This window comes from Melanostigma gelatinosum (assembly GCF_949748355.1).
Source record: "Melanostigma gelatinosum genome assembly, chromosome: 3".
NCBI classification, from domain to species: domain Eukaryota; kingdom Metazoa; phylum Chordata; class Actinopteri; order Perciformes; family Zoarcidae; genus Melanostigma; species Melanostigma gelatinosum.
In genome coordinates this window covers 12,888,350-12,913,500 of record NC_136636.1, presented here as the reverse complement: position 1 = coordinate 12,913,500, position 25,151 = coordinate 12,888,350, and the positions used below count along the sequence as shown (strand labels likewise).

The 25,151-nt window shown below is 41.7% G+C and overlaps 3 protein-coding genes and 1 pseudogene across 10 annotated transcripts in view; 2 read left to right on the top strand and 2 right to left on the bottom strand.

Annotated features, from left to right (window-relative positions):
• Positions 1-493: 493 nt before the first annotated feature.
• atf1 (activating transcription factor 1) lies at positions 494-6,303 on the top strand. Of its 2 annotated transcripts, XM_079297255.1 has the most exons (8): positions 494-655; positions 1,463-1,554; positions 2,473-2,595; positions 2,739-2,836; positions 2,935-3,029; positions 3,449-3,628; positions 4,255-4,408; positions 5,555-6,303. In XM_079297255.1, exons 2-8 carry the CDS (start codon positions 1,468-1,470, stop codon positions 5,697-5,699), a joined length of 882 nt encoding a protein of 293 aa, XP_079153381.1. In that variant the 5' UTR covers positions 494-655; positions 1,463-1,467; the 3' UTR covers positions 5,700-6,303. The 2 variants fall into 2 exon arrangements, with proteins under 2 accessions (XP_079153381.1, XP_079153382.1); XM_079297256.1 differs by lacking the exon at positions 494-655 and having other exon boundaries at positions 876-1,554.
• Positions 6,304-6,627: 324 nt separating this feature from the next.
• On the bottom strand, positions 6,628-8,219 carry LOC306775719 (thiol S-methyltransferase TMT1B-like; annotated as a pseudogene). Its single transcript has 2 exons — positions 7,737-8,219; positions 6,628-6,859 (listed from the first exon to the last, which is right to left on the bottom strand). The product of its transcript is annotated as a thiol S-methyltransferase TMT1B-like (transcript).
• Positions 8,220-8,847: 628 nt separating this feature from the next.
• On the bottom strand, positions 8,848-9,900 carry LOC306775718 (thiol S-methyltransferase TMT1A-like). The gene is made up of 2 exons (XM_079266204.1): positions 9,357-9,900; positions 8,848-9,103 (listed from the first exon to the last, which is right to left on the bottom strand). Exons 1-2 carry the CDS (start codon positions 9,849-9,851, stop codon positions 8,870-8,872), a joined length of 729 nt encoding a protein of 242 aa, XP_079122330.1. The 5' UTR covers positions 9,852-9,900; the 3' UTR covers positions 8,848-8,869.
• Positions 9,901-20,145: 10,245 nt separating this feature from the next.
• Positions 20,146-25,151, top strand: part of scn8ab (sodium channel, voltage gated, type VIII, alpha subunit b) — a gene marked incomplete at its 5' end in the record, with an annotated part of 39,355 nt that continues 34,349 nt past the window's right edge. For all 6 annotated transcript variants that reach the window (XM_079265421.1, XM_079265418.1, XM_079265420.1 and 3 more), the window contains one exon: positions 20,146-20,427. In XM_079265421.1, coding sequence (XP_079121547.1) covers positions 20,146-20,427 — 282 coding nt within the window. The remainder of the gene's footprint in view (positions 20,428-25,151) is intronic.

The window sequence follows — 25,151 nt, the reverse complement described above, 5'->3', positions numbered from 1 at the left end:
CCGACAGCTACTTGTAAAATGGTAAATATGAGTGAATTTTAAAACATTTGTTGAAAGATTCGTCTTTTAAAATGACATGACCAAACAAGAGGGCAAAATCTGTGACACGAAAATTGGTGTAAATATTACTATCGCAATGTGAAGTAAAATCATTCATAATAACAATAAATAAAAAATATTCACTATGCAGAATGCCCCCTTAGTGTATGATAATATTATTGGATTAATATTGCAGATGCATCACTGTGGAAGCAGCATTTTAATATTCTAGCAGCTGAAATGAAGACAGTTACTTATACTTTAAACATAAAGTATTATTAAATAAACATCGTTACTTGGGCAATGCACTACTTTATGTAACAAGTGGGCCTTCTCCACCCTGTCCTTGTACATCTACCAGTTGCTCAGACTCTTTACCAATCACAAAGCCCAAATAAACTATTACGTAATGCGTCTTTGCCGAGCAGCACCGCCCATTTCCTTTGGGGGGAAAAAAAGTGGTCAGCTATTTTTTTTTAGCTGACATCTTTGTATTTTTAGCCGTTAGCCACTTCTGCTAAGTAACTTTTCAAGGCATTTCTTGCCTCAAAGTATACACACGAAATTGCACGAAGTCCACGTTGAGAGCAGCACCAGTTACGCGGTCCTTGAAAAGGTAAATGTTGTCTGGCTTGAGCGGTAATGTTGTGCTCGTCTTGCTGTCTGCTCCGCCGTAGCGGTAATGGCGGCTGCTGCTTCGTCAGTTCCTAGCCGTTTTACGAAGAGGGAAGGTGTAGTTAGCTTAATGGCTCCCCGTCTCGCTGACGTCTATTGACGCGGTAACTTGCGTGCCAGTGACAGAGTTACACATATTTGCTCAACGAGACTAAAGCTCATCCTTCCTGTGAACTAGAGGAACAAAACTCGCCCCGCTTTTAGTTCTTAAAGTCTTCTTTTTAACGGCTTAAATTGGTTAACATCCGTTTAAGTGAACGTTAGCTACCATTAACTAGCAACGGAGACGTTAGCGAGGGCGAAGCTATAGCACGAGTGACTGAAATGATAACTTTACTTTTCAGATGTAGACATTGGTTAGGGTGAAGTCGGCCGCTTAAAATCGTAAAATTCAACATTTAACCCACGAGGGTGAAAAGTTAACAGTATTGACTTTCGGGCCTAGCTGTTATCCTTAACTCCATGTTATGAGTTAGTTGCATTGGCTAACACGATTGAACCAAAGGAGAAGTCAATTTTTTTAGTTGGCTTAAACGCACCCGTTCAAATTTAGAAGAAAGGGACGGGGGGAAAGTATGGATCAGCGATGTAATGATATCGCTCTGATCTGTTGCACGTTGTCTGGAAGATTTGTTTATTATGTCAACAAATTGCGCGCAGGCCACAGCGGAGTACAGCATGTTATATGCAGGTTGCATTAGTGCCATTGTAAAGCGGTAATGTTGAATTAACTGTTGTTTGTTCCCAGTTACTATGGAAGAAGTACGGCAGGGCAGCAATGGCACTGAGTTACAGACTGCCACCATCACATCCGCTCAGTTCTCACAGATAGCCCAACAGGTAATTCATAACAGCTCACAATACTGCAGTTCTTTATTGCCTCTGAATATCTTGCAATGCCCATGCATCTAGTCCATGTTGTTTATGAATGCCATGCCGAAAGCACACTTAAATCTCTTAAAGTTAGCTTATTAGTGGAGCTACATTTCTTTTTATTTAACTCTTGCTGTTGTACAGATGCATTTGTAAGATGGATCCAAGAAGTTGATCATGAAGAGTTTTTATTTAATCAGCAAAGGTAAACGGAAAATTAAATCATACCTTTTTAAAAATACCATGAATAATAATCTGCACAATGACAAATTAAGTAGCTAAAGTGCTTATTCTCACTCTCCAGTACAAATGAAGTCTTTCACTAAGTGTATTATCTGCACAGTCTCACCTGTCTTTCACCAATTCTGTGATACAGGCAGGGATTACCGAGTTCAGGTTTTAGTGTGACCAGCCTGCTTAATGGAGGCTCACTCCTCTGTTGCTGTCTTACTTACTAGTTGATGTATCAGAGGATGTAACAATTTCTTAGAAAACCAACCTTAAGTTCCTGTTTCAGTTTATAGCATCTGATAAGACAGCGGCTCTGAATTTGTAGGGGTTTAAAGTGTGCTTATAAACTGTAAATGAGGGTATATTAACACATACTGAAATTATATAGTGAGTAAGTTCGTTGAAGTAGATTTTCCTTGCTCAATCCTAGCCTTATAAAACCAAAACCATCTCCATGGCTTGATGCCACAAGAGGTAACTGAAACACAAAATGTGTTTTGTGTAATTTGGGTGAAATGATGACTCGTTTTAAGCATTTCTTTTTGTACAAATGAGTTTCAATGAGCTTCTGAACTCACTCTTTTTGTGCACAGAAATTTATGGTAATTGCCACAGTAAATATGTTGTGTGGATTTTAAATTTGTGTTTCTGTAGATGTCACTGGGTGGTGGTTCTGTGGCTGTTGTACAGCTGCCAGGGGGTCAGTTTCAGGTTCAAGGGGTGATCCAGTCTGCACAGTCGTCGGTCATTCAGTCCCCTCAGATGCAAACTGCACAGGTGAGATCATTTGCTTTCCTTGACACTGTACGATTTCTCAATGTCAGTCTACGATTAATTCATCTCCTTCGTTTCTTTTTTACAAACCTTCAATATTCCACTTACTCATAATGCACTTTGTTAATCCATCTCCCTCTTTCAAGGCCCTGGGTTCAGATAGTGACGATTCACAGGACTCATCGGACAGTGGAGCTGTGGCCCATAATAACAGAGAAATACTGGCGAGGCGGCCTTCATACAGGTAAGAGAAATACAACAACACGTACGCAAGACATATTACAAGAACAGTCTGCAGAGATGAATTCCAATTAAATTGACCTTCCTCCTCTCACGATGCAGAAAAATCCTAAATGAACTGTCTGAGGAAGTAACGGAGAGCCAGGTATCCACAGTACCCACCACCCAAATCTACCAGACCAGCACCGGCCAGTACAGTACGATCTTTTCTGTTCAATAGCAGTGAAAAAAAGAAAAGAAAAGTGGGTCATTTGGCCTGTGATATTGAGAATTTGTTATCAAATGTTATTACTCTGTAGGCCACAGAATTATTATCATTAAAAAACACTTGTTGGATTTCTGCAAAGGGAACTTTGGGATAAATGTGATTGTGTAACACAACTTACTGTACGCGTTGTGTTAATATGCTCACAAGAAAATGTGTAGATCAGAAACCAAATTTCTTGTAAAATGGGGGGGTGGGGGAATCCCCAAAAGTAGTTACTAAAAGAGTACTCTGCAGATCTCAGAATTTACCTAGCCAGCTGAAATGTGATTTTTTTGTAATTTATTTTTGTTATTATTTTTTTTACTTGTGCTTTACCCAATTCTGATGCCACCTGTTTGATTATTCTAGTTACTATAAACGCTAATGGCACCATCCAGCTCGCCACTACGGGGTCTGAAGGCATTCAGGGGCTACAGGCTGTCGCCATGGCCAACGCTGGAGTCCAGCAGAACACCACCATCCTTCAGTATGCCCAGACACCTGACGGCCAGCAGATACTGGTGCCGAGTAACCAGGTCGTTGTACAAGGTAAGCAAAACATGTCCTATTATAATAAAATGTATCTAGATTTCTAAGCCAATTTGATCAGCTAATGGAGACATCTTTCGTAAGGAGATTCCAGATTGCTAATTTGACTGCTAGGAGGATGCCAAAATGTGTCAGGCGTTCAGACAGACTATAGCACTTTGTATGTATTTTAATTTGAGTAAAGGAGAAAACAAGGTTGTGCCTGGTAGTTTACCTTTCGTATCTTTCCCACATCAACACAGCTGATCCTTGATTTTTTTTAACAAATTGCTATTTCAGTTGGAATGTGGCTTCACTTCAAGGTGCCTTACTTTCAACAAGATAATTTAAGTAGACTGTAATTAATATCAAGGTTCAGCATTTTTAGAAGCATGTCCTTTGGTAAACTAGTTAATGGATTTTCATTCACGCAGCTTGAAGAATCTCACAGTATTGGCACTAGAAAAATGTCCCCAAAAAATATTACAAAGCTCCTGACGAAGCCCTGTGTGTGTGTCTGTAAATGTTGACTCAACGTTTCCTCTTAACAGCTTTAATGTTATGTTTGTTTATGGTTAAAAAACAAAACAAATGAATGTCTAAACTTCTCAAGTGCTGTAAAAGTTTGACTGTCATGCCACCTGCAGGTGCAGGAGGAGAGGTGCAAACATACCAGATCCGCACAGCGCCCGCATCCAGCTCCCTGCCTCAGACTGTAGTCATGACGTCTCCTATGGGGCTGTCTCAGGGCAAGAGTGACGACCCAACAATGAAAAGGGAAATCAGGCTTATGAAAAACAGGTGCGAGTACAGTTTATTTCTTGGTCAATCAGTCATGGATGCACACAGACACGACGGGTTACATACGCCTGGTGGAGATTACAAACTGGACATGGGGGGGGGGGGGGGAGTCAATGTGATGGTGCAGTGCCTCCATTACTGGAGTTATGTAGAACTCAGAAACAGGTGAATGTTTGCTTATTAACCCGTGGAAACCTACATAGACCCGTTTTTGGTCTTTTTTACGGGGGGACAGGGAATTTTTGTGTCACATAGAAGTGGCCCATCCTCCTAAAGCTGAGATGCAGCTCATGCGTGTGTGTCTAAAGTTGTTCTAGTTATAAATAGACAGGATAGACAGACACTGCCAAAACAAGTTTCTCTACAGTGACATCACCAGCGCTTTGTGGAAAAGTTTCACTCAGAAAATAGACGCTGGGTGCAGCCCTTATACTCTCGGCTCTCCTCATTGGGAACGAAGGCAAAAAGACACTGGTGCTCAGAAAGAAATGCTATATGGACACAGGCCCCAACAGCTACACACATGAATGCAATTAAGCTCATTGAATGCACACAAGAATCTCTGCTTTTCTGTCATTGTTATCCAATTCATGTAATTCCAAGACTGCTGGTACTGTTTAGTATGTTGAAATATTCAAAAACACCATTTTTATAAAAGGTGAAAATATCGCCTTTTATACTGCTTACAAAAAACTGCATGATTTTTGCCCAAAGCTGCATGTTGTTAGCATAAAGTGGGCATGTCTGTGAAGGGGAGACTCGTGGGTAACTATTTTCAGTCACATATCTTTGAAAATCAGCATGCTAGTTTAGTAGTTTTCCATCGCCAAAATTTAGCATAATTTTGGAGCGCTATTCAGCTCCCGACAAGCATGACATGGTTGGTACCACTGCTAGTTTCATATGATACCAGAACATTCATATCTAGAACGAGATCACGACGGCCTCTTAAAGACAGTAATGTCTTGGGGTTAATTATTAAGTATCTTTTTTATTTATTTTATTTTTTACTTATTATACATATTTTACTTTTAAGCTGTAACTTTGATATATGTATTTTTATGTCAAAGTAGTGAACATACTGTACATTGTGATGTACTGCAGGTTAATTTATTGCATAATCTAACATTTGTGTCCCTCTTTCAGAGAGGCAGCGCGTGAATGTCGACGGAAGAAAAAGGAATATGTTAAATGCCTGGAAAACCGTGTAGCTGTTCTTGAAAACCAAAACAAGACCCTGATTGAAGAACTCAAAACATTAAAGGACCTTTATTGTGTCAAAACAGGATAACCTGTTTGAATCGAGGCTGCGGATTGGGACATAATTTGGGAGCGACACAGCTCAGCCATTTGGACATGAACAGGGTTTCTGGGAACACTTAATTTCAGGCTGACATCCTCAAGTTTTTTACTCTGTTTGATATAAAAGTGACAATTGATGGCACTAAGATATACTCGACAAATACATTTTTTTCCACCTGCTGTTTTTTAAATTTGCTAACACTATAACATTTATAGTTGTGTACATTTTTAATACTGGGAGCTATCCCCGAAATGGTGAGCTTTAGCTTTGAGTCTGTTTGTAAATGTATCCCGTGTTTTAAAAAAAATGTTTTTTTTTTTTTTATCCTCTAAATGGCATCAGCAGAATGTTGACTGTATAATTCCCACAGACATAATTCCTGTTTATATTGTGGACCAGCATCTCCCCTCATTTCTCTGTAAGGACACGTTACAATCGTCATTCCTTCTTTTTGTGCAATGGAATATATAGGGTAACCAATGACATTGAGTTTGGTTGTTTTTAGGCAGTTACTTAGACAATCAGGGAAAAAAAAGCAGTGTCCAGGTAATATTTATTATGTACATCTTGGGAGGGATGGAGGGAAAGAAGAACAAACTATGAAATGTTGCTGATTCTGTAAATAAATAAATATATTTTCACTCAATAGATGCAGTGGATAGTGTATTTTTGTTCACTGGAAATGAAAACGGACAGATGACTGCTTTTGTTGACATGAAACATGACTGAATCTGAACCCAGTATTTTGTAATGAATGTTAGTACTGGACCAATGGAAGTGTTGGCACATGATGGGGCTGAGAGAGAAAACAATCAGAATAGTATGGGTTAGCAGCAAAATATAGTGACTAATGACTGGGCTGAACTTTCTGAAGCCCATAAGAGGCACAATGATGTCTGCCCATTCTCCCCTGCAGTCATTTAATGGAATGTCCCATGATATGTGGTCTTATCATCCTAGTAACCTCGGGAGCCTCGACATGTTTTAGGTGAAGTTCAGAAAAACCAGCAGCCTCCAGATCTTTCCACATTGCTCTGGTGATCATGCATCCATCACCAAGATAGTACCACAGAGGCTCAAACACATGCTGTAAGAAGTACGTAGAGGAAGAGGGATCTGAGACATGCTCCAAAAATGGAAGCTCCACCCTGTAAGAGAACCAACAAAAAGAAAACCAAATCAGGACTGCAGTGGCTGTTGTGTGGGAATTCAGAAGTTAATACTAAAGATGATAATTCACCATTCTGAACTGACTGTGATGGTCATTACAATTTCTGACACCAAAAACATAGTGCAGACTCCCACAGCCATGTGTGTAATCAAGTAGACAAATAAGACCAGTGTTAATAAGTCTACAATGACAATAAGTAGCCTAATTTTACCTGATACGACATTCTACATACTATCCCTTGAGCAAGGCCGGATTACCAAGCGAACCCTCAGGGGCAAAAGGGACTCCTGCATCATTTCCTAATGTTATAGCCTTGTCTTGTAGAGGTGCCCAGTGACAAAATCAAGTTTGAACTTAATTATTTCCACAAACTAACTGACACACAGAAAAAAAAGAAGCTTACAGAGACTTCAGCTTATAATGATGCCATGAGGATTTGACTTAAAAGACCGAGCCGGTGTAGTGTAAGTGAAATGTTTGTGGCTGCAGGAGTCAATACTTTTTAAGAAATCGAATGCATTTATTTTCCGGCTTAATGACTCTGAAAAATGAAATCATCTTCAAACATATGGGTTTAGTACTACACGCTACCAGTCCCACCTGTGCAGACATTGGTACAGATGTCTCTTTGTAAGGCATTGATATATGTACCTTTAATTATTTTGCATGTAATTCAACTTTCTATTCAGCCTGTTGTATGTGCACCAGAACACACAGTACACACACACTGCACAGAGGGCGTTATGAACTAGATGTGTTTTGTGTCCGGGCACTCCTCTAACAGCCACTACGCCGATTAATAAATCACCAATGTCACGAACAAAATATTTCCCATGGCACTTTGACAGCTGCACACTGAGACACTCCCTGTTTTGAGGATGCGTCGGGTTTCCTGCAGCTCGCGCTGCACGTTGATGACCGAGCACAGAACCAAGATGCAGACAACAACGTCCACTGACTCGTCCCTCACCGCCTCCATGTCCTCCCCAGACACGACTACAAACGTGTCATAGGTCAAATGCGTGTTCGCGTCCATGCTTAGCCGCAGGTACTTCTCGAAATGCGGGTTGGGGTCAGTGCAGGTCACCGTGCAGCCGTCGGGGTAAAACTTGAAGCAGACGAAGATTGCCGTCGCTGTTTGCAAACTTGCCCACGTTTCGGAAAAGGTCCCTCTTGGTTTTGTGCATTTTATCGTTGTACGAGAATGTTATGTTGTAGGCAAGCCATGGGAACAAGCGTTTGTACATACCGTACAGGCCCGTGATTTCCATCAGATATAAGGGTAAAGTCAACAGTAAACAAAGCAGTCTGCAGAACTTCAAGATACAAGACTTCATTCTATTCTGAGCCAAGCAACGCGTTAGGGGCATCTCGAGCTCCAGACTTACAAGATCAAAAGAATACACTCTCAATACCTCAGAGATGATGTCTGTGTCTCACCATACGATGGAGCAAACACCCCGCAGTGTGCATGAGGGGCAGCTGGGAGAACACGTCCAAGTTGCCCCAGATGTTTTGACTTTGTCTACATATCTTATCAATACTGGTTAAAAAAGAAAACATGGATCATGCAGCAGGATCAAACTCTTTCATCGCCAACTTTAAGACACAACACAATTAGCTTGATAACAGCAAAAACATATTTGTAGTCATGAAGCCATCAGTAGCACACAAACACAGGACAGATCTTCTCTATGGCACTATCACATTGATTTATCAGTTTTGGAGATGGGAAATGACAAATTGAAAATCAAATCAAACATATTCTTCACTTAAACTGCAAATAAAATAAGTAATATATTCAATTTTTTAGTCAATGTGTTACAATAATGTGTCTTTACAAAACACAAAGACTGAGTAATTTTTTCCATGGCAAAAATAAAGTTAGTATTAGAGTGACTTGGGTTATTTGTTACTGGTGGTGATCAATCATATCACAAAAGAGAGGAGGCTTTAAGTGCTTTGCTTATTCTTTTGTGAGAAGAATTTATTTCACAGCATAACCTACAATGTGCGGTTTGATCATGAACATCAATGGTGTTTCGATGTGTCTCAGCTTGAGTTCAGAGAACCCAGCTGCCTCCAGATGTTTCCATGTTTCCCGGGTGACCTCACATCCATCCCCAAAGTGGTACCAAAGAGGCTGAAGTACATGCTGGAAGAAGTAAGTCCAAGTTGAGGGATCTGCAACGACATGCTCTTGGAAAAAGAAGGCACCACCCTGCAAAAAAAAAGTTTTGTTATGCGTTTACTGTGCAAACTTGTGTTTCCATACTTTTATAATGTTTTATAATGAATACATTTTGTTGCATTTTCTGTTGCCTGTAAGGCCTGTTGTTTGGAACAGACGATCCTTGCCACGTATACTTGAATATCTGACAGAAACTGGGAAGCTACGGCTAAAAATAGCCATTTTATGGTGAGTGCATTTACTTCGGGACGAGTGGTTATTTCAGGAGTCACAGATTACTTACTGGTCTCAGCAGGCGGCGAGCCTCACGCAGAGTTTGCGGTATGTTGTTGACGGAGCAGAGTACCAGGGTGCTGACAACAACGTCTACCGATTCGCTCTCAACTGACCCCATGTCCTCCCCCGACGCCACCAAAAATCTCTCATATGAGAGCTGGTCATTGACGCCCATATTTTCCTTCAGATACTTCTGAAAATGAGGATTCGGGTCAGTGCAGATCACCTTGCAACCGGGCGGATAAAACTCAAAATTTGCGCCGGTGCCGCAGCCGATCTCCAGGATTGTGAGCTGCCCGCCAGGCTTGTTGAACTCGGAGAGACTGCGAAACAGCTCCTTCTTCTTGTCGTACATTTTCTTGTTGTACATTATAGAGAACCGATTCAGACACATTGGGAAGACACGTTTGTATAGTGCATACATGCCCACGACATGGATCAGATGAAGGGGCATGCATAACACATTGACGATCAAAGTGCAACATGCCATTAAGAAAGCCATGTTCTTGCTGTCCCAGACCTTCGTGTGTCAGCCTGCCAGTGGCGCGATTTGGGAGAGACAGTGAGATCCTTCTTGTGGCACTGGCACCTCTGCGTCACTCAGCTTCAGTCTGTGTCACTCAGCGTCAGTCTGCATCACTCTCTGGCAGCTTGTATCACCTACTGACTACATATACATATAAGCAGAGGAAGAGTGAAGATATTTTCAAACATGTATTTTTGGATTGGACATTTTATGTCTTTTAATTTTAATATATACTTTTAAATGATTATAAAACGGATGATTTATTTTCATTATTTTAGCCGATTGTTGTAAATGACTATAAAAGTAATAATTTGGAAAGTGTATTATGTTCCATTTTGTTGCAAAACCAGCAAAATCATACTTAAATAAAATGAATGAGAAACAAAAAAGTACAACGTACTTACTCTAAGGATGCATACAGAGAACGGGGGGCTCCGGTGACTCAACTAAAATCATAAAACTGATTTATGGAAGCTGATCTGTCGTAACAACAACGGGTGTTCTCAGGAAATGTCTCAGGAAATGTGTCTCCGCCCCCTCAGCTCCGCAGCTTCTTGACGGTTGCCGAACTATGCTCGCCTGCCACAGCTGAATCTTTCCGCTGAACTGACACAGACTGACGCTGAGTGACGCTGCGTGCCACAGACTGACGCTGCGTGACACCTACTGACGCTGAGTGACACAGACTGACGCTGCGTGACACCTACTGACGCTGAGTGACACAGACTGACGCTGAGTGACACAGACTGACGCTGAGTGACGCAGAGGTGCCAGTGCCACAAGAAGGATCTCGGCCCTGCACGGATTTGGGCTGACTCTTCTTCTTCTTTAAATTTGATTGGTGGGTCGCAACCAACTTGTATAGGTGCATACCGCCACCTACTGTACCGGAGTGTGCAGTTTCAGGGTAACCTTTTCTTCACTGTTTTCCAACTAAAGAACGGTCTAATCCCGTTTCTTTAAGAAATCGCAACAGTGCTCTGCAGCACTCCCGCCATTCTCCATCCACTGCCAGAACTCCCTCCAAACTCCACTTCCGTCCCAACTGACATAGTTTTTGCTTCAAGATGTTCCTGTCTGAATTGTATCTTTGACATTTCAGGATAACATGCTCCACGTCTTCCGTAACATTACAAATAGTGCACTTATCTGAGTCCATTTTTGCCATTAAATACAGCATTGAGTTAAGTCCTGTATGTCCGAACCTTAACCTTGATATTATGACCTCCTCTCTTCTATACTTCCCTTTGTATGTCTTCACATTTATGGATTTCTGAATGTTATAATAATGTCTTCCTTTGTTATCGTTGTCCCACTTCTTCTGCCATAACTCCCGTCCTGACTCTCTTATTAATGCTTTAGCTTCCCCCTTTCCAAAAGGAATTTTCAATATCTCCTCTTCTTTTAGTGTTAGTGCTCTCTTTGCAATCATATCTGCTCTCTCATTACCCTCCACCCCTACATGAGCAGGAACCCAGCAAAATTGAACATTAATTCCCAGTCTTTGAAGTCTCAACATTATCAGAGATATTTCCATCACTAAATCCTCTCTAATTGTTTGTTTTGTCTTCAGGCTGTTTAAAGCTGCAGCAGAATCTGAACAGACGACCACTCTCTCAGGCCTGACCTCTTCTACCCATTGCAGTCCCAAGATTATTGCAATAATTTCAGCTGTAAAGACAGACAATCTGTCATTAATTCGTTTGCATATTGTCACACTAAATTCTGGTATGAATACCCCTGATCCCACGTGTCCATTCCCGTTATCTTTAGATCCATCTGTATAAATCTGCACATAGTTATAAGAATTATTATTGATATATACTTGAGTCTGATGTGAGTTCATGGTTTTAAATGGCTGAAAACGCCATCTACTGTTGTATATCAGCTCTAATTTTGCAAGGCCAATTTGAGATAGAGTGACCGTTTGGGATTAATGTCATGGAATATAATAATGTTAATGTCCTGTAGTCAGACCTCACCACAGCATCTTATGTCAGAGTTTTATATTTTTCGGTAACCACTTTGTAGCATTACAATCACAGCACAGCACAATGTTTGCTCTTTTCCATGTACTGGAAATTAAGCTATCAGCACATTGCACAATTTGGTGAATCAGTGTTAATGACGACAGCAATGTGCTTTCCATGTGTGACAACAGTGTGTAGATGAAGCATTTAATCAAGCAATTGTTTGATTTGTCTCATTTAGCAGCTGGCTAGTTAGCTCGCTAAAGTTAGCTTGCTAATTCCACCATGTTTTCATGCTAACATCACACTTGTTACAGAAAATGAGCGGAACAGTGGGCCGGTGGCCAGCGGAGACTGCAGGGAGGAGAGCAGATGGCTGCTCCGGACATGGAGGGTTCGTGCTGGCTGAATTCACGTTGCTACAGTAGAACATGTAACAAATAAGTAAAAAGCAAAACAACAACAACAAATACAATGAAACTTACCAAACTGTCAATAAACTAATTATCATAAACAACATAAATTTATAAATATTACATGTCTTAGAAAGTAGTCGTGAGAAATACACACGTATACCATTCTCCATCAAATAATTAACTCAATATCTATCGTATAAACCTTTGTGACTGGTAATATGAGGTAATATTTTCCCCCATGTGTCCACGTTTAATACTTTATTCCACGGTGGGGATATTTGCAGTGTTACAGCAGGGAAGGGGTTAGTGCAATAACAACAAACATCAGTTAAAAATGACAAGACAGGTCTGTAATCAATAATTAAACAGTAAAAAGCATATATAACTGAACAGTTGGATTAACATTATGCCCAAAGGAAATATTGATATGGAACAGACAAATTAATATTGCACATGAAAGAATTGTCAGTTTTTGGTTGTGATCTACCTGCATTATAGGTGTTGTTAGAATGCACAGGGCAATGTGTAAGGTGCGCTTTTAGTCCATTTATAACGTAATTCCAGTAACGTCCGCAGTCGCATCATAATTATGTAACATCGTGAAAGTGGAGTCGGATTCGCTGGGCACCTCGGTTGTCTTTTCCTAAATCCTTATGAATTCTCCTTCACATCTTTTCTTGACTTCATGAAGTTTTCCAGCGAGGTCACGGAAAAGTTGTTAGGAATAGACGTTAGGAGGTCATTTTTGGACTTTTCGACCGTAGCCCTCGTCTCATTTGTGATCTGATGAACTGTCAGATTCAGTGCCCCATGCCATATCAATATTTTTCAACCTACAACCTCGTATTTGTCGATGCTATGTTGAGCTTTTTGTCATACGGAAGTGGCCGTGGTCTCATCCTTCTGCCCCTTGCCCACTTTTTAGCATTTTTTTAAATCATGCAGTGGGTGGACTTAGCCTCAGACCTGGCTGGGTTTAACGTAAAAGGTGCAATGTGAAAGATCTGGCCCGAATTTCAGTTTAAAACATAAAAAATTAACCAACATCAACAGAATGTAAAGAGTCTTCAGTGTTGACACTATATCAAAGACGTCTAGTATTGTGTTGTAGAGATATCTACTCACACAATGCCCTGGTCTGTCCTGTCTTTTTACACACTTGTACCTTGCGAGTCGCGAGTGAGTCACTGTAGTGTCCAGTCTGCCCTCATCAGAGGATGAAGAAGTAGCGCTGCCCTGAGGGGCCTTTAGCTTGCTTTTGCTGCTGCTGGAAGTGAGGTTCATGACAGATGTGAGACTGAACCAAACCGTACATTTTCCGGCTGTCGAACTAAAACATTGAGCTAAGAATTTGGTGATTATTCTTGGTAAAAAATGAAAATGTCCTGCAGTCATTTATTTCATATAAGACAGTGATGAGGATGTTTACATCCATAGGGCGCAGGTGTAGGTACTAGATGTGCTTGGCCTGGCAGATTGGGTTGTGGTCCTGCCCTAATAAACGATGTCACACGTTATGATTGGCTGCATGTGGGAGAAATAAAACTGACTCACTGAAGGGGCCTATGAGCCACCCTTACTCTGCTTCTGATCGGCTATACCCTTCCAGGTCGTTGATAAAAACACTAACATTAACGTAGCCATGATGATGCAAAACCACAATATTAACTACAGAGGCCCAGGTGTAGCGCTTTTGTTCCCATAGTCAGAAGGTAGGTTATACGTAGTCTGAACAACGGGTTGTTTTTACAATTTGTATTAATTTCATCATTGGATTCCCTTCTGATAACTTTTGAGCTGAGTAATCGGACATGGGGTGACAAAGCCTTCTCCATATCTGCCACCTCCCTCTGGAACTCTCTCCTCAAACACATCCGAGACTGCACTGACCTTTCCATATTCAAATCTCAAATCAAAACCCACCTGTTCAAAACTGCATTTAACGTGTGACCATTATTGGGTATTTTATGTTTTTAGTGTATTGCTTTTATATATGATGATTTTAATGTAAAGTGTCTTTGAGTATTATGAAAAGCGCCATATAAATAAAATGTATTGTTATTATTATTATTAATCAACTTTGTATGTTTCAAATATTGTCAGTCTTACGAAAATTTATGGCGAATTAAAAATTGACTCAGTTTTTGGAGAAAAGAGGCTCCTCAAGACCACAAGAATCCCGCCGACCTCCCCTGTGAGATAGCGGCAGGTGGTTGTTGGTCAAGTCAGGGCCCACTCACAGCAGTGCGTGGACAATGGAGGACACTCTGCTGTGGCCACCTCAAACATTTGATTTGCTGTCAATTTCTGTAAAACTGCCAATATTTGAAATCCACACAGTTGATATTTTGCCTCAAACATTCCGCCTAGCTGTAGTCTGACTGAAGTCTGATTCTCTTTTCTACAGTACATTCAGCAAAGATGTAATGGGAAAGGGGTTATAGGCTATTCAGTATTTCCATTGCTCACTATATTGAAATGCTGAAATGAAAAGTAGCTGAATGAATGAAAATGCATGTCAGCCTTTTGATTTCCTGTCGAGATTAAGCTGCAGTTCTTAATATTTCCACCAGGTAGAGACATTGTTGGGTCAAATTCATAACACCTCCTTTATAAAACCCTCTAACCCTGTATTTTGAAGGGTGGAGGCTTGAGACGAAGGGTCACAATATATTGAAAGTCATTTCTTTCATTGACTGAATGTGAGCTGCGTGTGCACAACATGTGCTCTGTACTCTGCAAACAAACAAAAAGCTTTCTCCTGCTACTGACAGCAAAATAAAACTTATGGTTTAACAAAAAACACCAAACATTTGCATACAATACAATCAGCTGAATGATCCAAACCGTTATCATCTGTCTGTTTATGACGGCATGGTGTGGAGTGAACTATGGTTTGAAAGCTCGTGCAGGACATGCGTTTATGGGACTGGGCTCACAGGATCCATTGTTTTTTTGCTTACATCAGAGATCTTATTCTTCAGGGAAATACCAGAATATGGTTTTAGGATTTATTCTGTTGGCAGCAGGGGTTTAGTACAAGTGTTTACATAGACAGTTATAGGGGGCTTTGAATATGCATGCAGAATCATTTTAATTTTGGTCTATGCAATGTGGATCTCAGTTACAGCAATAGGACCTTTTCCAAAGAATGTATTTTAACATGTCATATTAAAGCAAAGGTTTAACTATTAAAATAAATGAGTGAGTGAATTTCATTTAGCTGCTTTAGTTTGAGGGTGCTGCTATTGTTCATGCTGGCTCCTTGTCACAGGGACACTTAAATTGAACGCAGTCATCATTCATGTTATCACTAACACCTGTGTTTTTTGCACGTCAGCATGTCTTCTGGAAAAGGTGTATATTCAATTTACTTAAAACCAGGTGTACACGGTTCACAATTGGTTTAACTTAAATGTCACACATTAGTAAGTAATTGATTCTTAGGTCCACCCAACTGGTTTTAATCAGGAATAAACAATGCAACTTGAGCAAACGGCCTCACTGGTTTTCATGAGAAATCAAATAACTTTTGAATTCATTGTTTTGGTCATGCACCTAGAGCTCTGAAGTCAAATTATTATTATTCATTACACAAATAAAGTGTCAGGAATGTATTTGTTTAGTTAGGCTCCCATTGACTTACCTACATAGAGTCATTATAAGCTCAGAGTCGTCTTTAATGTGTAAAAACTTCCATTTCTGATTCTAAAAAGAATATGTAGGCAAATTTCACTCTAAAATGATTTCCATAGCAGATCAAGATGAAAACAAATATATTGCCAATCGCAAAACAAATCCCAACCAGAATAGCAATGAGTGTTGTTACATTAACAGTTTTTGTTTTTTCTGCTTACGATGCTGCAGTCTCTTGTCCGTTATTGAAACTAAAGGCATTTACCGACACTCCCTAACAATTTGCTGAGAGTCATCAATTATGCAGGGTAGCCGCATGCACTGGGAAGGAAGATAGCAGCAACAATATGGCGACAGCCGCAGTTACTCTCGACTCTTTTCTACATCTGCAGTTCATTGACAGCTCTCTGGATTTCTGTTAATGCGAGAAAAAGTAAGTAGACAATCTGTTTTCTGCTTTGTCCGGTTTTTCGTGTCGTGGGATGGATCGCAGTCCTACTTTGTCGACTGACTGCATCCCAGTGCCGCAGAGCGGTCCCTCTCTCTCAGCATCTTTTCCTAGCGTCTGTGGAGGGCTCCTTGCCATGTATGGCTACATGGACATGTATGCGATGTACCAGGTAGACGAAGGGAATGCTGTTTTCGAAGAGGGAAACGCGGATTTGGGACGCGACGCGGTAGAAAACGGGCAGACGGGCAGGTTATTTGGGGTGTTGCCTGCCTCTGGATTGGAATGACATTTGTACTGTGTCAGAATAACATACGCATATGGGATGTATAGAAGTGAGATCACGTCAAACTTAGTTATCTTGAGTGGCGACACCGAGTATATATTTCCCCCTGTGCACGAATACTGCGTCGCTTGCAAAACATTTCAAGCGAGCAATTTCCTCGCTATGCCATGATTTTATAACTATGACAGTTTTACTCCCCCCCAACCCACCCACCCACCCACCCCCACCTCTGCGCCCCCTCCCTCTTGCAATTCCGCTGGAGACTGAATTGCGGGAGGAGGTAGGTGCGTCTTTAGTTTGGCAGTCCTCAAACGGGCCGCGCCACCTTTTTCTGGTATTTACACTGAATCGGAGCAATTAAAAACACGTTTTCCCATCGCGGTATTGCTCTATAAACCCGCACCACAGGACTCCCCGGGTCTCTGTCGCCTAGACTATATATACGGGTGTGGTATAGCCTCAAGGCCGTTTTAGTGTCTTTTTTTTGTTTTGCTGTAAATAATTCCGCTGTGTGCTGATGTGCTATGTATGGGTCGCTTTGAGTCGATGCCAGGGATGTGTTGTCAGGACATGGGCTGTGCATTCAACTGAACTGCTATGAGTTTGTTAGTGAGAGCATATAGCAGCAGTAAACCACACTGCAGTATTTTGGGCTTTGGCCCTATAGGACAACGGCGCGCCTCGGTATTAAACAGTGGACGATCCTGGGGACTACATAGGGATCGAATCCCTCTCAGGGAATGAATGGCACTGGCATGATGTGACGCGCGATGTGAAGGGGAGCGGGTGGTCTTAATCCCGCACGAGGAGAAAATTCTCCTAGAAATAGGAGGAGGTTTTCTTCATGGGTGTTTATCTCCACAGTGGCCTGATGGTCCATCATTTCCACCTGTCTTCCTCACCCCATGTCTGTTCTTTGAGGGGAAAAATACACTGAATTGTCATAACTCGTCAAGCTTTCCAGTCAGAACGTTATATATTTACCTAAATTGAACTATGCTCATGAATAAAGTTGCACCCACCCGTATGGGATATGGAAGGCCTATTAATATATTGACTGCCAGGTTATTCACTCAGTAAATCCTGGACCTGCACCTCTGCTCGGTGATGTTGGGGATTCGGACTGAGGTGACATCTAGTGACAGGCAGCATCAAAACATCACTGCAGGAGAAGGTGTGTAAGTTATTTACCGACCCGTGTGATTCAGACGCGAGTGCCCTACTCCCATCCTCCTCACCGCGGCGCACATAGAGCCCCCCCCCCAGTAAATGGGACGGAGGTCCGTTTGGATGTCTTTCCTCCGCACAGAGGACGCGTCATGGTAGCATGAAGCTAAACAGCTGAACCACTGACCATCTTGTCTTCTCCACCCCCCCCCTCCCGCGAGGAAAATGAGGCTTCCGGAGTTGTTCGTTTTCACGGACATCAATCCGTTGTTATTTCCGGACCCACTTGACTCGTAACGGATTTCACGGAAACGAGAGCGGTTAAAGGGGCTGCGGGCATTTTGGTGCCGACTATGTGCAGTAATGGAATTCGTTGTTGGCTTCTTTTTTTGTAAGAGTGACTCGATTAGTCTTTCTAAAAGAAAAGGTGTTTGTCCGATTGTTGCATTGTATGCCGTGTTCCTCATATGACATACAGTGAGTCAGTGGACACCGAAAGCATTGAGCAACATTTTGAAGCAGCATCCTCTGGTCGCCTTGTAGTTGTGCTGCCTGTTCTTAGGGTTGTCCCAGTGTAGGCTACATGCACTGCTGGGCAGGCTATTGCATCCTGGTTTGAATCACCTTGACGGTAGATCAATCGATGTAACGTTGGTGGAAGGAGACTTGGAGGTTGTGCCGGGGTTGAGTTACTTGAATCGGTCTTCGTCCCTCTTCTGGTTGGCTGTGCTTTTTCTCCAATATACCGGTCTGTTCGATCTATATCTGCATGTGGATTTCTTCTGATTTATTTTTGGTATCTCTCCAGGTCTGTACCCTTGTCATTGTCTCTGTGTATGTTACACACACTGACTCATTTCTGATAGTCTGAACTATTACTTGGCTGTCAAATATCTTGGATCAAGCAGCATGGCCATCAGCCAGTTGAGAAATTCATCTGTTGTAGCAGCCTAGAGAGATGCAGTTGATAATGTTATGTCAACCTTATTGTTTAAGCAATGAGTCAGAGCCCCGAGTGGTTGAATCATTGCCAGTCTTCATGGACCATCATTTGATCCACTTTAGCAGTTTAGAATGCTTAGTTATCAGTCGGTCAAGTAGGACGTAACACACCAAAATGCACACAGTGAGGACTGTGTTGGGTGTGCTGTCATATATGATTAACATCGGGCGGGTGACATCTGTTTTAATAGGTTTTCATTTTTCTCAACCCAAAAAAAAGGGAGCATAGAACAACAAATGCAATTTTGCACATTGTTATGCAACAAACCTTCCCCAACCATTATTTTCTTTATCACAAATTCCAGTTACATTAATTCATATTCTTCATCTGTGATGTAGATTAATGGATATGATAAGTAGATGGCCTAAACTCCAAAACAAATTCAAGCAATGAGCCTTGCTACAAGATCGGCTTATTAGGCTCTTATGGTGAAGATGTAGCACGATACTTTTTGCTAACTTATTCATATCTGTCTGTTTTACTTGCTTGGCTTAAGATTGTGTGGCACCTTGTCATTTTGCCCATTACAGATAGCATTTAATAGCCTATATATGTGGCATATATCTATTGTCAGTGAAAGCTGTTCAGACTAAACCAGAGAGACTTCCATGCTGGAACAATGGACTTTGAACACATTCACGTCACATGTATTCATTGTTAGCAACAACACCATAGACGTTTATAGATAAACATAACTCTGAATGCTGCATTTTGGCATGTTCGATAACAAAGGAAAGCCCTGAGAAAGAAGGGAGAGAGTCAGACATATGAGTTTGTTGTGGGATAAAGATCCCGTCATTTGTGAGCATTAACACAAGAATAATAAACATGTCTCCTTGAGAGCAAACAAGGAATTCAAAGCTGTCTTCTGTAAGTGCTGGCTAGCTACTTGAGTTTAGCTTTTGGGGATACAGGATCAGTGCTTTAGTCATTAAGGTTTATGGAGAGCACAGAAATAGTGCCTACTGGCCCATGTTCCAAATGTTTGCACGTTTTCAGCATTATTTTGCTTTGCTTGCGTTCCCTGCCAGAACTAGAAAATTCCCACTGTGAGGCTTTTTAGCAACGCTGACACTGAAAAAGGAAGCAAAACAACTGGTCTGACATAGAAATATGTAAATCAATTTAGTCGTAAGTCTTTGTTGACCAGTCAGTATCATTAACACGAGTGCCAGTTTAAATAACTAGATGACATTACTTTTTTGTTTTGTTCTATCGATCATGTCTGTCTTTTGATCAGTACCATATTCTCACACGTTCTCACTCTGTGTTCCTCTTGTCCTCTCAGAGCTCGATGTCTGGGATGGAAAACAAATAAAGAGGAAATAGCTGCAGGATGAAAACATGGCCGCACCCATTATTGCAACCCCAGGCCCTCACAGCTTCAAGTATTTCACCCCGGAGTCGCTTGCTAACATCGAGAAGCGTATCGCTGAAGAGAAGAACAAGAAGCCACCCAAGCCCCGATCGGACAGTAGTCACCGGGACACGTCTGACGAGAATGAAGTCAAGCCCAACCGTGACCTGGAGGCGGGGAAGAGCCTGCCCTTCATCTACGGTGATGTTCCTAAGGGGATGTTCTGCACACCGCTGCAGGATTTGGATCCATACTATGTGAACACGAAAGTGAGTTGTCACAACGGCCTAATGCACCACCCAGTCCCCCCCCCCCCCCCCCCCCAACAATGTAGTGAAGAGGCATTTGCTTAATGCAGTTGAGAGGTTTATGGATGTTGAGAACTTTCACAGATGTATTATTCAGCTGCTATGCTGAGCCATTAAATGTTCATCTTTACCTGTTTCTCATGTGAATTGCAAGCACACCATACACATAGGTAATTCACAGTCAAAACAGATTCAGGTTTTATATCAGTTATTTCAAAATGATTGTAACGCTATTGTATTTGCTACAGAGATAGGGTAATAATGACGCAAAGATGGCCGTGAGACGTTCAACAGCTTCTGAGTACTATTTAGTCACTGCTACAGCGGCTTAGAGACACTCAGTACATTATGAGATCATATAAGGCCCGTGAGTATTTTTGAGTACACTTGTACAACCAAAGAGCAGATGCAGAGGGACGTATCGTGGCTCTGCTCCTGCAACGCTGCAGGGTTTCTGTGGAAGGCAGTTCTCGGGCAGTGGTCATTCTCATAAAGGTTTCTGTAGTGTTGATTCATTATCCTTGTTAATGCGAGATGATGTAACATTTATGTTAATGTGCCATCGTTTACCATAGCTAATTCAATTATGTTGTGACAAAACACACACACAGATGACAAGTGTCATGTGTGTGGGATAAAGATCCCGTCATTTGTGAGCATTAACACAAGAATAATAAACATGTCTCCTTGAGAGCAAACAAGGAATTCAAAGCTGTCTTCTGTAAGTGCTGGCTAGCTACTTGACGGGATCTTTATTATGTGTGACATGTATGTCCAACAGTAGGCGTGACTGATGGCTTCCCAGCATGCACTGGGACAGTGGGATTTCTATTATCATTTCATCTATATTGCCACACTGTTATTGGTCTTATTTTGAGCTACATTATGTTTTGCACATTGCTGTACGAATAATCAATACGAGTAAATGTGATTCCACCGCAAGTTACTTTATGCACAATTATTTAGGTTTTCACCTTTTAATTGTAATTGCGCGATTGTATAAGTTTGCCACTTGTTATCGTGTTTGACATTTAGTTTGCCTGGACAGGATAAGATGATCGGAGCTGTGTAGATCTGTCCTGATACTGAACGTTATGACAGACTAACCCACAGAAGCAATGTGACCTGCAGCCTCTGAGGTGATCATGTGATTTTGACCCTGACAACTCAGTTCAAACACATCCTAAACCCTTAAATCACAGCTAAGCTAATGACAAATATCTAGCAACATGTGCAGCTGTATTATTTCTCTCCACTTTTGATTTTTAAAAATGTCCTGCAACCATGTTCTCATCAGTAAGTACAGGTAGTTGCCTCTAAACTGCATTTTCTGTCTTTTATGTATAGGACTTTTTGAGTTTGGTGTTTCACAGTACTTTTGGGAGTTTTTGGTGAGAAATATTTGCCGTTTGAAAGATAAGTGAATATTCGGATTAGCTGGTGCAAAATCCAATGGAATAATTGTGTGATCACGGATAGTTGCTGCAGGAACAAGCAGGGAATTTGTGCCAACATGCCTAAAAAATAACGAGTGTTAAGGGGAGATCCATTTGTATAGATGTGTGTTTTTGACCGTTTACCCAATAGTTATCCACATTTTGTTAAAAAGACGCAGCATCACAGCATCGTCCCTTTATTTTCTGGCTTCTGAGCAGCTCCACTCGTGTAGTCTTGGCTGCTGTGCCTTGCTTAAGGGCACACTTTCAAAATGGAGCGATGGGGGTACTGGGCTTTTAGCCTGCCAGCTCGTTAGTTTTTCTAATTAGCCCTATCTTACCAGATATGTGTATCAATTCAGGTTCTGATTTATCATTCATTCTGCTTCGTCACGATATGCTCATCTCATCATACCCATCCATGTGTTGTGTCAGCAAGTTCAATGAGACTCACAGGCTCGGACCCCATCATCCCTCTCCATCTTACTATCATTCATGTCAATCGGTTTCCTAATCCACCAATGTATTTGTCCTTCATCAAGCCGAAGGAAATGCCTCTAAGTATATTCACGGTTAGGATCCATTCTTCCTCTACTGTGCTCATCTTTCCTCCAGTCTGCTCGTCTCCTCTACTCGACCGACAGTCATCCTATCGCTCACCATTGCACTGTAAGTCAATGAGTGTGTCAGCTGCTGGAAACCTGATCACAGCACTCATGCATCAAAGAGAGCAAGAGGGGGCAGTGGTGAGGAAGAGAAATGCAGCGTTGCACTTCTTGTTTTCCCCTGTGATGGGGAGAGGACTGCCTGGGCTTTTCAAATGTCTGATGTGATTAGGCAATGCTAAAGCTGCTGTGGCCATACAGGAAGAGCAGGGCGGAAAGGATGCAGGGCATACTAGTGTTTTAGCTGCACCGTGCACGTGGACACATCTGTGCTTAGTTTGTGTGTGTGGAAATACAGTTAAGATGATTCTGCTTGAATTGGCTGCTGTGGACAAAAAGCACCATGAACAGCTTTCAGGTTATGTTGATGCAGAGGCTTTGCTCGCCTCCTGAATGTAGCTTTCTGGTGACTTATTACAGGAGTGTGCAGCAGACCAGTCATTTCTGCTCAGACTACTGCAGCGCCGCAGCTACTAGTGAGCTCACAAAGGCAGCACACGGCTCAAGCAGCAGCCTCTGAATATCAGCATCTAGCACTGTACACACCATTGCATTATGGTCCTGTCCCACCATCTTTGTCTCTGTGTGCGTCTCTGTCCATTACTTTCCTCTTCCGTCTGACGCCTCCTCTCCGGCGTTCTTTTTTTTCAGGGTGTAGTAAATTAGATGGAGGGCCAGGCTTTAGTGCTCTGTCTGAGTCCTCAGTCTCTGATGACACAGCAATCCTCCTGTACAGGGCTGAGTGAGGAAGGGATAGGGCGGGGGTGGAGGGGTTGAGTGGGCTTCCACTGCTAGCCAGGTTGGTGTAAAGAAGGAGGGTGGGGTAAAGTGGGGATAGTGGGGTTTTTTGTAGCACAGCTTACAGGTAAAGAAGTGGGATGACGCATGTTTTTGATCTGGTAAAATATGCTGGGAAATTAGACTGTAGTCATACATATTTTGGCGAGACATTACTGGCTGGGTCCTCACTGCAGTGATCTTAGTCAGAAGTACATGAGTTATGTTTCAGGTTATAATGCAAATAGATATTCAATTAAAGTTCCTCATGAGATCTGTGCTGTTTTGTCACAACGCATCAAAGTCCCACGGTAAACATTGTGGACGCTGTTGATATTTTTGCTTCTCTGTAAATTGAATCAAGATGCACTTATTCAACACCAGGTGCTCCTTACAGAATGGGCTCAAATCCAGCTAATAGTGTCTGTGTGTCATGCTTTCTCTTTCCATTCTGCAAAGATGCTTGTGAAGCCAGATATGTTCTTAAAAAGATCTGATTCTGTTTATGATTATCAATTGATGAATTGTTTAGTTTATTAAGTATCGTATAGAAGTGATTATTACAGTTTCCCTGAGCACTAGATGACGTTTTGAAATGAAAAAGCCTTAAGTTACCTGATATGCCACGATATATTATTGATGGAATGAAGAAAATCCATAAACAAGAACCTGGTAACACCAAATGTTTGATCATTCACAATCCATATTGTTGGCGATTGATCTAATCTAATCTATTCATTGTTTTTATTAATCATTTTGTCGCAAATTAATTGGCATCTCTTCTGATAAGTTTACAGTCAAAATCTGCCGTCAGTTTTGTGAAGTAATAGACCATTCTCAGTTTCTCTCTGTGCTGCTTGCCTACCCAGTCCTCCGCCTCCTCCTCCTCCTCCTCCGCCTCCTCCGCCTCCTCCTCCTCCCTCTCCCTCCGTCTACCCATCCATCTCAGGTTTGGCTCTCTCCCCTTTGCAGCTCTCTGGCTTTCTGCTCTGCATCACTCCCGCTCCACTCCCTCATCTCTCTCTCTCTCTCTCTCTCTCTCTCTCTCTCTCTCTCTCTCTCTCTCTCTTTCTCTCTTTCTCTTTCTCTCTTTCTCTCTTTCTCTCTTTTGTTGCTGCCATCCCATACCCCTGCAAGCCCCTCTCCATATTCCTGCTCCACTATTCCTCCTCCTCACACACACACACACACACACACACACACACACACACACACACACACACACACACACACACACACACACACACACACACACACACACACACACACACACACACACACACACACACACACACACACACACACACACGCCATCCTTCTGCCTCCTGATTCTTGCATATGTGCCTTTTTCTTTCACCCTCTATGGAGAATTAGGAACATTTTACCAGCTTTGCAGCAAATACGTCTTTCAGTGGAAGTTGCTCTGCTGAGTTGTGTATTTCTGAATGTGTGTATGGCCAGGTTTGTATGCAAGTATATTCATGTAATTAAATAGGCAGATCAGTGTTACGTGATACGTAACAAACCTTGTGTTACATATTGTTTTGTGATCCATTGTACTTATCCACGACCACAGTCACTCTATGATTATCCACGTGAATAGATGCAATTCATCCTCTGTTTCCTTAGCTTAGTGCACTACATGGTTGATGTGTTGATCCCATTTAAATGTGCTGTGGAAAGCAACACCTTTAATACAGTCGCAATAATGTCAAGGTCTCCCATTCACTGCTTTTGTCTTTGAAATGAATTAAACTAGGGACATAAGTGTTAATGTTCACAATTTAAACAATCAACAACATATCAT

What these genes read in the sequence shown, in the direction of transcription:
- atf1 (XM_079297255.1), top strand. Translation starts at nt 1,468, where the DNA reads ATGGAAGAAGTACGGCAGGGCAGCAATGGCACTGAGTTACAGACTGCC. An exon ending in GCGAGGCGGCCTTCATACAG is followed by an intron (nt 2,837 to 2,934) that starts GTAAGAGAAATA and finishes CTCACGATGCAG; the next exon opens with AAAAATCCTAAATGAACTGT. An exon ending in TAACCAGGTCGTTGTACAAG is followed by an intron (nt 3,629 to 4,254) that starts GTAAGCAAAACA and finishes TGCCACCTGCAG; the next exon opens with GTGCAGGAGGAGAGGTGCAA.
- LOC306775718 (XM_079266204.1), bottom strand. Translation starts at nt 9,851, where the DNA reads ATGGCTTTCTTAATGGCATGTTGCACTTTGATCGTCAATGTGTTATGC. An exon ending in CTCGCCGCCTGCTGAGACCA is followed by an intron (nt 9,104 to 9,356) that starts GTAAGTAATCTG and finishes TTTTTTTTGCAG; the next exon opens with GGTGGTGCCTTCTTTTTCCA.